Here is a 13,943-nt window from a genome sequence, read left to right as displayed (position 1 = left end):
AGGAGTCATGGATAATCAAGGCATATAGCAAGAACACTGAGGCAAGATCAGGCTAGAGCCAAAAAATTCAGTGAGCTGCCTGCATATGACTTCCCTGCTCAGAAGCTCAGAGAGGGTCCAATACGCGACATCTTGCTGAGGCTACATCCCAAGAGGATCCGTCTCAAGCTGATGGGTGAGAAGATGTTACATAGCAAACAGACTAACTAAATAATAGCAAACCTTCAAACCTAGGTGGCATTCACTCAAGTGTCAAGAGGAAACTCATACTAGAAGGATTTAAACTACCAACTGTGGAATGCCATTTTTTGTTTCAAATCATCTTGTTATCTGAAAAATTTAAGAATGTTCCAAGTGGGAATGTGAGGAGCTACAGCCATCTGTAGTCTGACATCCAGACTGGTCAGACCAGTAGAAAGTGTAATAAACGGTGGAATTTGTGGAAACACATATGAACATAATATTATAGGAAAGAGTCCCCATGGGTTATGTATGAGGAAATTATGTCTCCCTCTGCTGGAGTTATCCCAAAGAGTCAGTGAGTACATGCAGAGGAGAGAAGCTGCTACCTACTCAGCTTTGCAAAGGCATTCAGAAAGGTCCCTCACCGCAGACTTAAAGAAATCCACCTGAGGTTACCATGAGAGACCAACAGGGATTTTTTGCAGCTATGTATTGTTGCAAGTGCCCCAAAAAGGGGGAGGGAAAGGCAGATGGCAAAATTGGCTGATAATGAAAGTTACTAATGATGATGATGCAGACTGACTGCAAGCAGTTGCAGAAGGGTTTACAGTACTGAGGGACTGAGTGATAAAACACAAGTGAAACTTAATATGGAGGAGAGCAATGTGGTGCACATGAGAAAGTCTCCTGAAGTGCTGGGCTGAGTGTTAGCACTTCAGAATAGTTTTGGGGAGTGGTATATCAACTTAGTGCCCAGTATGTGATGGTTCAAAATGGAAATAGGATATGGGATGTTGCTGGGCAAGATGGAGGAACCAAAACTGAGACTGTTGGGGCCCCGAGGGTGCCAACAGACCTTAATGGCTGTGGCCAGTTTCACCTGGGACCTCCATCCACACCTTCTGCCAGGTGTCAGAGCCGATAAATACGTGAGGGCTTTGCAGCCTGAGAAGGAAAAGGCTGGTAGAGGGGGCAAGAGAGAAGCCCCTGCTGTTACTGTCACCAGGTAGGGACTTCAGTCATCTGTGCAGCAGAGTTAATTGAAGTTAGCCACCTCCTTGACACCCATGAAATTACTTTCTTGTACTAGGACATCTTACCCCACCTCCAAGCTTACGGGCAGGTCAGAACAAGTGGTGCTATTTCAACTAGTCTGAAGTCATACTCGTGGGACTGAGTGAGAGGTGGGGAGTGTGAATGATGAGCTGTTGAGCTGGGGATCCTGATTTAGGAGTGAGTTTTGTGCCTTGCTGCTAACTGGTTGCTGAATCCCAGAGCCTCTGCTTTCTGTGCCCACCATCTTGACCAGGATGGGACTGTCAGAGGGGTTCTGGCACCATGAATACTGGCTGCCACCTGGAGCTACCTGGGAAGACATGAAGGAGTCTGCAGACATACACTACCCACAGCCTCAGGACCTCTTGCTCTGCATCCCCAGTGCCCTGCTCTTGATCATTGTCCGATGCATCTTTGAAAGGTGAGTGCAGCAAATCTGTTTTTTCCTGTGTTGGTTGCCACCAGTGTCTTGCAGGGTTGCTCCAGATTAATCATTACCTGCTTCCTGACCACTACGAAGTGGACAGGGGATTGTCCCCAAGAATACCGAATCTCTCTGCTTTTTGTGGCATATGGTATTTGTGTGGCAGCTCTTTGCCCTGCCCTCCCTCTCTCCTGTACCTGTAACATAACCTGTACCAGCAGGTATGAAAAGACAAGTCTATCACTCAGTCACAGCTCAGCTGTGGGTGGAGGGTCCTTCTGGAGAGAGTCTAAGTGGGAGCTTGCAACACAGATAAGGGATTTGCCAGGTACATCAGTGTTGGGAGCCCCCAGCTGAGCCAGGGTTCAGCCTGATCCTAGAGAATGCTCCCAAAGGTGCTATGTGAGCCCCCACTCTCAGCACAGAGGCAGAAGGAGGGGATGACCATGGCTCCTGGAGCTCGTTGTGGAACCTCTTTGCTCACACCACTCTTGTTGCCCAGCTCTGCCCTGCTCTCCCCTCCCGGCACCAGAGATCCCCAGTTCAATCAGGGATGATGCCCTCCAGTGCCCTAGGTGTGGGCATTCACCTGGCTGAGGAAAATGGTACTCCCCAGGGGAGCCTGAGGACTGACTGGCATCTCCCCAGGACTCACATGTGGAAACAAGGCAGGTCCGCATGGCTCAGCACAGGAGATGGATTCAGACTGGGCTTTGGGCCCCTTTTCCAGGAACACAGAGACTGACACATGGGGAGGTAGAGCCCAACTCTCACGCACAGGAAACCAGGGAGCTGATCGGTTAAAGCGGGGCAGCGTGCTAGTGCGGGCAGACCTGCCGAGATGCTTCCCCACCAGGCAGAGCAGGACTTTGGGCAGGGGGAGCACGAAGCAGCAAGGCTGTGCTCAGCAAACCTGCCCTCAGCTGGGACATGGGCTTTCTCCTGTGGCCTAGAGGAGCTGGGGGAGCACTGGCCCATCTCCCTGGAGAGCTGGCTCCTGCCTGCTGTGCACAGCCGTGTGAGAAGCTGTGGCAGACAGGGGCTGTAGGAAGAGTCAGAATTAATACCGGGGTCATCAGGTCTTCCCTCAAAGATGTTGCACTTGCCTGGCTTCCTAGAAATGACAAGATTTTAGAAACCACTAGAGCCTTGCTGGGGTTTCTTGCAAAGCTAGTGTTTCGTGCAGGAACCAGCATATCCCCATGTGTCCTGTCCTTGGCTCCCGCTGCAGCCAGTGGTCAGGTACCCTGGGCACAGAGCACATGGGACACTCAGAGACTTGCAGGCTGGCTTCATGGCACGGTCGGGACTGCTTGGGAACGTTATAAAGGGGACCAGCATGCACTCCAACACAGAGAAATGCAAGGTGTCTTGGGGCCTCGGCAGAAGAATTAATTATTGCTTACTTTGTAGTTGTTATTGTTGTCTCCACTGTACATCCAACATTGCTCACCTTTGCTTTGGTGCCATTGTGTCTCTCAAGAAAGAGCGTTGACCTGACAGAGGCATTGGGCTTCATGTGTGCCCCTGGAGCAGTACTGGGTCCCTTGGGCTGTGCATGCGTAGCTGGGGTAGTGCTGGACCCCTTGGGCTGGGTGTGTGAGCACCTAGGGCAGTGCTGGACCCCTGGTGCAATGCATCCATGTACAGGATACGGTGCCGGCAGGATCTTGCTGTTGGCTGACCCTGGCTCACAGCGTGGGCACACACATCCTCTCCTGGCTGAACTCTCTTTCCTCTTGCAGAACTGTAGCTCTGCCCTTGGGCAGGAGGTTGGGTGTGAGTGACAAGCTGAGGCCCAAAGTTCAGCCCAATGCCACGCTGGAAGGCTTCTACGTTCTGCTGGGCAGGACCCCAAAGGAGGTGAGTGTCCCCAGTGTTCCAGGAGCTCAGGCAAGCCATACCTCCTCTCTGTCCAGATACCACAGCCCAACGAAACCAGCCTCACAGGCAAGGCAGTTACTGCTAACCACCCTTCCAGGGAAGAAGATATGTAAGCAGATATTTCAGCGTCTTCCAACATGTTCAACAGCTGCAATCCCAGCACCCCCTGACCTGCTGCGTATCAAATGCAGCAGGCAGTATGAGAGCTGCTGGCTCTGATAAGGAGGCAGCCATCACCCCCTTTGGGTAGAGTCTATGGATAAGGCTCCTTAGTTTTAGCAGATCTACAAGTCCTTCAGAATCATAGAATCATTTAGTTTGTAAAATACCCTTAAGATCATTGAATCCAACCGTAAACCTAATACTGCCAAGTCTACCGCTAAACCACATCCCTAAGCACCACATCTACAGGTCTTTTAAATACCTCCAGGGATGGTGACTCAACCACTTCCCTGGGCAGCCTGTTCCAGTGCTTGACAACCCTTTCAGTGAAGAAATTTTTCCTAATATCCACTCTAAACTTCCCCTGGCGCAACTTGAGGCTGTTTCCTCTCGTCCTATCACTTCTTACTTGGGAAGAGACCAACACCCACCTCGCTACAACCTCCTTTCAGGTAGTTGTAGAGAGCGATGAGGTCTCCCCTCAGCCTCCTTTTCTCCAGACTAAGCAACCCCAGTTCCCTCAGCCGCTCCTCATAAGACTTGTTCTCTAGACCCTTCACCAGCTTTGTTGCTCTTCTTCGGACACGCTCCAGCACCTCCATGTCTTTCTTGTATTGAGGGGCCCAAAACTGAACACAGTCTTTGAGGTGCAGTCTCACCAGTGCTGAGTACAGGGGGATGATCACTTCCCTAGTCCTGCTGGCCACACTATTTCTGATGCAAGCCAGGATGCTATTGGCCTTCTTGGCCACCTGGGCACACTGCTGGCTCATATTCAGCTGGCTGTTGACCAATACCCCCAGGTCCTTTTCCGCTGGGCAGCTTTCCAGCCACTCTTCCCCAAGCCCGTAGTGTTGCATGGGGTTCTTGTGACCCAAGTGCAGGACCTGGCACTCAGCCTTGTTGAACCTCATACAATTGGTCTCGGCCCATTGATCCAGCCTGTCCAGATCCCTCTGTAGAGCCTTTCTACCCTCAAGCAGATCAACACTCCTGTCCAACTTCATGTCGTCTGCAAACTGACTGAGGGTGCACTCGATCCCCTTGTCCAGATCATTGATAAACATATTAAACAGAACTGGACCAATACTGAGCCCTGGGAAACACCACTTGTGACTGGCCGCCAGCTGGATTTAACTCCATTCACCACAACTCTTTGGGCCCGGATTATGACTCGGACTGATGCATGGATTTTTAAAATAATTTTTTACTTAAATTTGTATGAAGCTTTGTCAGATTAATGAAAAAATGTTCATGAGCTCATCTTTACATCCATTTTAATCACAGTTAATAAATCTTAAGGCTAGGTAGTTTTATTTGGAATTCATGCATAAAATAGAGCATGTTGGAAATGATGCTTTTTAGCCTGTGAATGTGCAGTCACTCAAACAGCTGGATGTTTTTTCTGACATTACTGAGTGAACTATGTGCTTGTTTCTTCATCATCACAACCTAAAACTTCTTTTATCTTCCAGTTTGCTATATGTAGCTGATAATTATCAGTCAAAATTGCATCAGAGGAGGAAAAAAAAAAAGTATTTAGACTTTTATAGCAAAGACACTGAATCCCATTGTGTACCGCTGGCAAAATTTAACCAGGGAGTGCCTGTGCTTGCTTCTGAACCTGCATTTAGATATGGCTGAATTGGAGTTTTTAAAAGGCCAAAATTATTTGGGAGTTCACAAATGCAAATAGAGCTGATGATATGATTTTTTTCCAAAGAAAGGTGTTCTTCAGGGAAATGTGGACCCAGAGCGGCAGAGGCAGCCTGCAGGAACGCAGCTCTTCCACCCACATGGGGACAGACAGCCTTAGGAAGGTTAAGTCCTGCTTTCCTGCTCTGTTTTCTAGGGGGAGCTGATTTCCCTGGCCAAGCAGAGTGACCTGCCGGTCAAAAAGGTGTATACCTGGTTCCAGCACCGGCGGGCCCAGGATCGGCCCAGGCTGATGAAGAAGTTCTGTGAGGCCAGGTAGGTGCTCCAGCAGACCTTTTGGTGATGCAGACCTCCAACAAGGTCTGCACACTATCCCCTGCCCTGTCCTTAGCCCCCGATACACTCCCAGAGAAGCCCACTGCCAGCTGTGGCTGCAAAAGGAGACTTTGTACCATGAGGCTGGGTCCCACCACTGCACGCACTGGCGACAGAGCCACCATGCAGCGCTGCCAGCTTCATCCTTCCTTCCTTTCCACTTTTAACTTTAAAAAGTTAACATTGCCTCAAAAGAGTCCACTGGCCTTGATGGAGATCAGGTTTAAATCTCAGATGCTGGAGGGATTTTGAGCAGCAATGCCAGTTGCAAAATGTGTCAAACTTCTTTTCAAGATGATACGAAATTAAAATTTTAAAATGTTCTCAGCATGGATTGTTGGGCATAAAACAAATCCATGAAGTACAGTTAGTAGGCAGTGCAAGTCATGAACAGAGGGAGGTAAAAACTGAAAAACACCAGAAAGCACCAAAATCTTCATAGCATTCCTCAAGCTATTTGCTCTCTCATATGAAATCTTCCTGCATATCTCAGTAATACATGGAGTCAGAATGGAGAGAGGAGTCACCAAGTGTCTCAATCAAAAGAATCAGGTTATCTCTGGTTCTCAGCTTGGGGTTTAATGCTGTGGGTACACAAAGACCTCCATCAGGTATGAGATCTACTCTCCCTCCCCCTCTGAAAAATAAATTATTCAGTGCTTGAATCCTGTTATTACGCTTTTTAAAAAATATTCTCCTCCTGAAAGCTTGTTCAGTGCTCCACACTGCAGCATTTCTGAGGAAACTAATAAAACCCTCGGTATTCCTGTGCCATCACTGGGAAAAATTAGGTGCTTTAGGCTGTAGTATATAAGCATTTGCATAGGTGATCTATGAACAGCCACATAACAAAAGGAGACAGGTAGAGGCATCTTGGTAGTCATGCTGCATGCTGTTTAATGCTGATGGAGTACCCCAGGAACTTGGGCACAGTGTGGACCACAGCAGAGCCTAGGTGGGCTGTGGATACCTGGTTGCCTTAACAGCACATGTGTGCATGTGCAGACAGAGCTGAGGTTCTGCAAATCCCTGTCCAAACAAGCATAGGTTCCCCTGTGGGCTTTGCAGTGTTCTGGGCACAGGCTGGGGAGCTACTCCAACTCTGGGGGAAGTCTTAATTCCTTGGGTTTTGTGTTTCAGCTGGAGATTTACATTCTACTTCACCTCATTCTTCTCTGGGCTGGCTCTCCTGTATGATGTAAGTACATGAGCAGGATGATGTTGTGGAGTGACCCTTTCAGGGGTTCCTCATTCATGGCAAATGAGGCCGATGGTCCTGGACCATTTCAAAGAGCCCATCCAAAGATCGTGTGTGGCCATGACTATGGGTCCAAAGTCAAAGAAGTACAAATTCAGGGGCATGGAGCAGAACTATCCCCAATCCTGATCCAGCAGAACAGTCCCCCTTTCCCTGGGTGGACCTGGCTAGGTGTCGGTGATGTTACCATGGTTTTCTCCTTGTCTTAGATCATTGTCTAAGTGATTCCCCACCAATACCCACACACAGCCCTTGCATGTCAGCCAAGAGCAGACCCTGTCCTGACTGTGGCTGCTGCCCACTGTGTATCGAGGCCCTCCGTGTGACATCCTGTGCATTCACTAATGACAAATGCATTTTGCCAACCACTTTTTCCAAAGCTCAAAGGCAGATTGGATCTAGCACGGGTACACTGACTTCTTGAAGTACTTCTTCACATGGTCATTATATGTCATTAAAAGGCTATGGGCCTTCTCTCTGCACAGAAGCCTTGGTTTTGGGACCACACCGTGTGCTGGCTGAGATTTCCACAACAGGTGAGCAGCAAGTACATGGAATCACAGGATAATTCATATTGGAAGGGGGACCAGGAGGTCTCTTGTCCAACCTCCTGCTCACAGCACTCAGCTGCGAGATCAGACCAGGTTACCCAGGGCTTTCTCCAGTCTAGTTTTGAAAACCTTCAAGGATGGAGACAGCACAACCTCTCTGGGCAACCTATTCCACTGTTTGACAGCCCTCATGATGAAAAAGTTTCCCCTCTCTTGTTTCAACTTACACCTGCTGTCTCTCATCCTCACACCATACACCATAGTGAACAGCTTGGTTCTGTCTTCTTGACAAGCTCCTTATAGGTGCTCCGTATCATAGTAGACGGAGAGTCTCTGTCCTGAACAGGCACCTCTTCTCAACGAGTTTCTCTGTAACCCAAGCCTGGCTGGAAGTGGCTCTGTGTGTGTGGCCACAAAAGGGACCAGGTGGTCAGGACATCCCTTGACCCGTCAAAGCAGGGATGGAGATGAGGTGTCCAGCCCCCTGCAGAGGGGAGACCCTGGCTCCTCTCAGTCCCTCTGCAGACTGGCCAGGGCTGGTCCTGGCTTTGGACCAGGCTTGACAGTGCATCAGCAAATGGTTCAGTCATGGGGAACATGAAAATTTAGGCATGACCAAGCCCTGCTGTCCCAAATGTGGGTTGAATGAAGGGGCTTTGCCTGGGAAGACCCTTCCCCTCTCCAGTCCCCCAGGGCTGGGCAGGGATGTCACACTGCCTGTCACTTGTCTCGCAGCCTCTCCTGCCTGCATTGGGCTGGTTCTACCTGCTGGAGCTCTCCTTCTACTGCTCGCTGGTGGCCACCCTGCCCTTCGACGTGAAGAGGAAGGTGAGTGACAGCAGCACAACCACAACCTGCTGGCTTGGTCAGCCCCTGCCATGAGGCTGTCTGCTCCCGTTGTCAGCTCCCCAGGGGTGCAAAGGACAAGGCATGCATGCTGCTGCGAAGACCCCTGAGCACATGAGCTCCCTGCAGCTCTCATATCCCACCATTGCACGTTGCACTGCATCCCACTCGTGTGTGGCATGGCCTTCCTGCCTTCTAGGCTGGGGAAGCGCCCAGGGACTGACATGAGGTCCCCATGCCTGGCCAAGAGACAGCCGCTGGGGGTACATGCCATCATGGCCCTTCCCAGCTCTGGTCTCAGGTGCTGCCTGAACTGGAGGGCTGCGTCCTCCCAATGGGAGGGTCCTGGGCTGTTGTGATGAGGGTCCTGTAGATGCACATGTGGCTTTTGCAGCATGGGATGAGGTGAACTCCTGGGACCCACGGACCTGGCATCCACCGTTGCCCTCACCTTGTTCTGCAGTGGAGACTGCGCAAAGCTGTGCAGTTCAGCTGCACAAGCTGAGGTTCGACATCAGCTTCATTTGATTGTTTAATTTGACGATCACATCTCTCTGCAAAGACTTCATGCTTTTCCCCAGAGATGGGCTCTGCCCAGCTTGCACAAAGCATGTCCCAGGTCCCAGAGGACCTGCAGAAACTCTGTATTAAAATTACCAACACTGCAATAGTCTCTGTAGACAGGTCAGTTATTGGACACCTGCAATGCTTCCCAGAAGCAGGAACCCACTGCCTGGCAGTGATCCTCCCTGGGCCAGGGCCAGAGCCAGAGCTGCCCTTCCCAATCCCTCCACAGAGCACTCAGGAGTTATCTTCTCATACCCCAAAGCATTGCCTTTTTGCACATACAGATTTGTCTATGCAGGCATGAACCACCCGGCAAGGTCCTCTCTTTACATGAGGCATGTGAGAAGGCATATTCCCCACCTGCAGTAGCTCCAGCCCATCTCCTTTGGTCCCCCTCCATGGGCAGTACAGGGAGGCTGAAGAGCTGCCTCCGTTATGGCTAGCGCCCCAGGCCAAGGGCAACCTACTGTCATTACAAAAAGCTCTTCAATACACAGTGGAGGAGTCTGGGAGGAAAATATGGGGTGTTAAGGAACTTTGTAAGGGCAGATTGATTCATGGAAAATTTATAAATTCTGTCTTCTAGCATGTTTGCATCTATGTGTGCCTCACTGGTATTTATCTAGGTTTCCATAAACTGAGCATAAAGATGTTCATTCTTCCTGGGATTGTGCAGGACCTCAGAGAGCTGTAGCACAGTGAGGAGCACTGATGCTTTGTGGAGATGTTTGACATGTCCTAGTGAGGCAGCAGCATCCAGGAACATGTGCTGCCAGGTCGAGGAAAGACTGACACACAATCTTCTGTCTTCTCATGCCAGGACTTTAAGGAACAGATCATCCACCACATCGCTACCATCACTCTGATCTTTGTCTCCTACTGTGCCAATCTTATACGGTTTGGGATGATAGTCATGCTGGTCCACGATGCCTCTGATTATATTTTAGAGGTGAGTTACCCTCTCCCAGAAATGCACATCTGTGCTCGTGACTGTGGGTAGCACTGGGAACTGTGTGCCTTACTACACATGACACGTGGATGCAGTGGCCCACACAAGTGGGCCATGTGTACTATAGTGCCAGTGCATTTAGGAAGTAGCAGATTACTGCTCTTGGGGAAAAGTAAGCAAGTGCACAGGGACTGGGACACATCCCCACAAGCCTGGTAACCCGTGCAGGACATGGGAAATCCCTCAGCCCCCTAGAATGAGAACACAGGCACATGGGACATACAGCAATTTGTCTCTCTACAGCTTGCCAAGATGCTCCATTATATGAAATGGAAGCGGGTCTGCGAAGCAGTCTTTATTGTTTTTGCTGTTGTTTTCATCATCTCCCGGCTTGTCATTTTCCCATTAATGTGAGTTACGTTTTAATGTTCTCTGAACATGGGTGTTATGCACTATTATTTGAGCTTCTGGAGAGATGACCTTCCATGCTGAGGGGAGGAAAGGCAGGGAACAGGACACTACAGGTAAGCTCAAAGATTAATCCAACTGGAACTGAGGAACCCAAGGAAAAAAACCCAGAGTTTTAACTAAATAAATTAATTAACTATATTACTTAATCTAGAGCCACAGCCTCTGCCCCTCCATTCCCATGCTCTCACTGTCTCTCCTAGGCAGGGACTGTCTTTCACCTGGGGCTGTCTCTCATGCTGTGATGAGATGCTTACATGCAGCCACAGCAGCTGACTTATGAGCTATTGTGGCACTGGGAATGTTTTAGGACTGTCCTTCTCCATCCTCCTAAAGCCATCCCCACCACAGTCTGAGGGCAATCCTTCTCCTCTTCTCCTGCTCAAGACCTGGTGTGACTCTTCCAGTGTGTAGCAAGTGGCCTCCTTCTGTTGCAAACACTGGTTCCTACAAGAGAAAGAAGGTACAAACTGTACTGGTTAGAATTTCCCAAGAATTTCTTAGCAGACTAAGAAAGGCCTGCTTAAAGCTCTAGTAAGATAAAATTAATATAGAAACAATGGCATAGTAATTTAAGGTGACCCACCATCTATTTGAAATAAAACAAGAAAATCATGAGTACAAGCTAAGGATTCAGGAGGTAAAATACTCGACGTGCTGGGAGGGTATCAGCAATGATACCTCCAGAAGCCACACAGAGGCACCAGTCTTGGAGAATGGCTTTTGCCTACACACATCTGACCACACTCCCAGCCCTTTAACTATGCTGAAATTGTTCCCCTTTCTTTACCACTGCCAAGTCACCTGGAAAAGCTGATCCCGGTTAACTTCCCAGAACCTCACTCCACAACACTGGCATTACAGTCTAAGGTTTCTGTTTTCTTTCAAAACCAAACATTTCATTTATTACACCCAGAAGAATTTTTAAAATGGGACGTGTTATACACACGTAGGGACAAGCCTGCATTGTTGTCCTCTGTTCCTGCCCTGGGTCCATACCAGCACTGAAGATGCTGAGTTTTGAATTTTGGTCCTACTGCCATTTAGTTTGGATGCCTGTGAGACTGACTTTGCGTAACAAGTCCCAGATTCTGATGGTGAAATGGCTCTCTTAGAGAGAAAAGCAACAAAAGCTTGAGGCAACTTTCCTGAGAGATAAATTAGAATAACCATGACTTCAGTTGTCTCCACTGCAAAAAGTCAAGCCCCAACATCTCAACCTACTGTATGATAACATAAGGACAAAGATAACAGATGTCCCAGGTCAGACCAAGGGTCCATCTAGATCAGCACCTGTCTGCATCAGCAGCAAGAAGCAGATGTCTAGGAAGGCGAGAGCAGAACAAATACACACTATATCCAACAATGTTTCCCAACTCCCAACGTCTTAGATTTCATGTCTTAGATAACTTGCGGAGGAGGACACATACTAGCGTTCCATCATTTCTCTCCTGCACTAAACTGCTCTCTGTTGTGTCTGCTTTCCATTTTCAAACCAGTGCTTTCCTCCTTTCTGTCCCTGTAACTGAGATAGAGCGTTTCTGTGACTTTTGCCAAAAATACTGCCCTGCCCAACTGCTCATCTGTATCCTCAACTCTTCCCTAACTTCAGTTTAAAAATACATTTATAATCTTTTTTATTTAAGAAGTGCCAGTGGCCAGGTCCCCTTATGGTTTAATTTTTGTCCATTGCTCCTCTCCAGACTTATTGTAGGAAGAATGCTGCCAGTTCCTGCTTCTTCTGGGAAGCATTACAGGTTTCCGATAACCAACCTGTCTGCAAAGACTATCGCATTGTTGGTGATTTTAATAGAGTTTCTACAGGTCCTCTGGGACCTGCGACATGCTTTGCGAGAGCTGGGCGGAGCATGAAGCCTGATGGTGCAGTCTTAGCACAGCTCAGCTCTGCCCAGGGGACACATGAGCCAAGTAGTTGCTCAGAAAGACACTTGACCCTTGTAAGTGTGAAGATACTTGGCCTGCTTTAGTCTTGTGTCTTCTGATTTGTCTCTCCCTCTCTCTTTCCCACAGCACATACTATTACTTTGTGACAAAATTTCAGTTGTTCCTCATAAGCTGTCTGATAAACACTTTCCTGATGATCCTGCAGTTGTTACACATTTTCTGGTCCTATCTGATCATCCAGATGATCTTCGGTGTCATCCTCCATGGTGCGGTATGAAAAATCTTTGTCTCCTCTGTGCCACCACTAGTCATGAGAGACCACGAGATCCAGGGTGACTCCTGCATGCCTGCAGGGAAAGGGTGGGAGAAATGGGACTGGTCAACAAACAGCCCGAGAGCTTCTGAAGTCATGTGTTGGGAGTTGTGTGGATACCTTTGCTCACAGAGATCAGAGCAGCAGCTCACTTCTAGTTTGCAGCTGTGTCCTAGTGACATGGGAGCCATCCACAGTCCTTCCTCCTCACTGCCTAACAGCTTCTCAGTATGCAGTTTGGGAGAATAGGAACCTGTTGGTATGTTCAAAGTGGAGTAAGGAAGGAGTAATCAGGTAAGCCTGGTAGATAGCACGCTGTGTATTTGCACCTCTGAGTTTTGGGTGCATTCCACAGGCTTTTGATGCATGCCAGAGTTTGTATAGGGATCACTGGAAGAAACCTTGTCATCAGAGATGCCAGTTCCCTGGCCTGCCTTGCTAATGTAAGCAGATGACATCTTGGTAGCCTCTGAGTAGATTTGTGAAGGCTTTGGGGATCTGTGGCCAGAAAAAAAACCCACCACAGTGTTGGTGTTATGCCTTCAGCTTACCTTGAACTACCCCTTCATTGAAGCTAAATTAAGAGAAAAAACAGTTTTTCTGGAGGAAATGATGGAGCATATTCTCATCAGGTTTGTAGATGACTGCAAAATGAGGAGACCAGTCAATATGCTCACTGGACAAATAAGTGTTGACTTGCAGAGCTTCGACAGTAATAAACTGCACAGGAAAATATGCAGAATAACTATATGTAGAATAAATACTACGTAATTTTCAGAAGGTCACATTACAAGAACATTACTAGGGTGACAAAAAAAAGCATTCAAAGGTTAGGTGAAACCATAACAAAGTCAACCTCTGGCAGCTTAAGTCAGCCTCCCAATGCAGGGACAATTTCAACGCTGGCTTTAAGGACATGATCACACCTGTTATTTTTATTTTAGCTGTCAGGTTAACACACTAATGCTGTGAATGAAAACAGAACTAGTCCCCTCTAATATATACCACAATATAGGTTTTGCAGCTCATTTAAATTGTCTGTCTTTCCTACAGAAAAGAAAAGATGCCAGAAGTGACACCGAGGAAAGCGACAGGAGCGAAGCAGAGGATCTGGCAAAGAACAAGGAGTAACACAGGTCTTGCTGCAAAACACCAAGAGCTGGGCAGATTCTTAAAAGAGGGGAGGCTGAATAGGACCTGGGGGAGAGGCCAGACAGGCTCACAGATGGCTTCACAGTAGTCTGCCTGAGGCATCATCCAATGTCTAGATGGAAGTGAATTTCATCGTAGTGTTTACAGGCAGTTAAGTCACTTTAGGAGATGTTTTCTTCATTTCTCCTGTTGGG

At 48.4% G+C, this 13,943-nt stretch overlaps 1 protein-coding gene across 1 annotated transcript; it reads left to right on the top strand.

Moving 5' to 3' along the window:
• The first annotated feature begins 1,475 nt into the window (after nt 1-1,475).
• LOC127025719 (ceramide synthase 4-like) lies at nt 1,476-13,728 on the top strand. Its single transcript, XM_050910807.1, has 10 exons — nt 1,476-1,660; nt 3,409-3,526; nt 5,562-5,680; nt 6,881-6,938; nt 7,484-7,534; nt 8,285-8,377; nt 9,783-9,911; nt 10,215-10,321; nt 12,411-12,555; nt 13,651-13,728. The coding sequence occupies exons 1-10, from the start codon at nt 1,494-1,496 to the stop codon at nt 13,726-13,728; spliced, it is 1,065 nt and encodes a 354-aa protein (XP_050766764.1). The 5' UTR covers nt 1,476-1,493.
• The last annotated feature ends 215 nt before the right edge of the window (nt 13,729-13,943 follow it).

This window comes from Gymnogyps californianus, chromosome 24, assembly GCF_018139145.2.
Source record: "Gymnogyps californianus isolate 813 chromosome 24, ASM1813914v2, whole genome shotgun sequence".
Classification (NCBI taxonomy): domain Eukaryota; kingdom Metazoa; phylum Chordata; class Aves; order Accipitriformes; family Cathartidae; genus Gymnogyps; species Gymnogyps californianus.
This window is presented reverse-complemented; position numbering and strand designations above follow the sequence as displayed.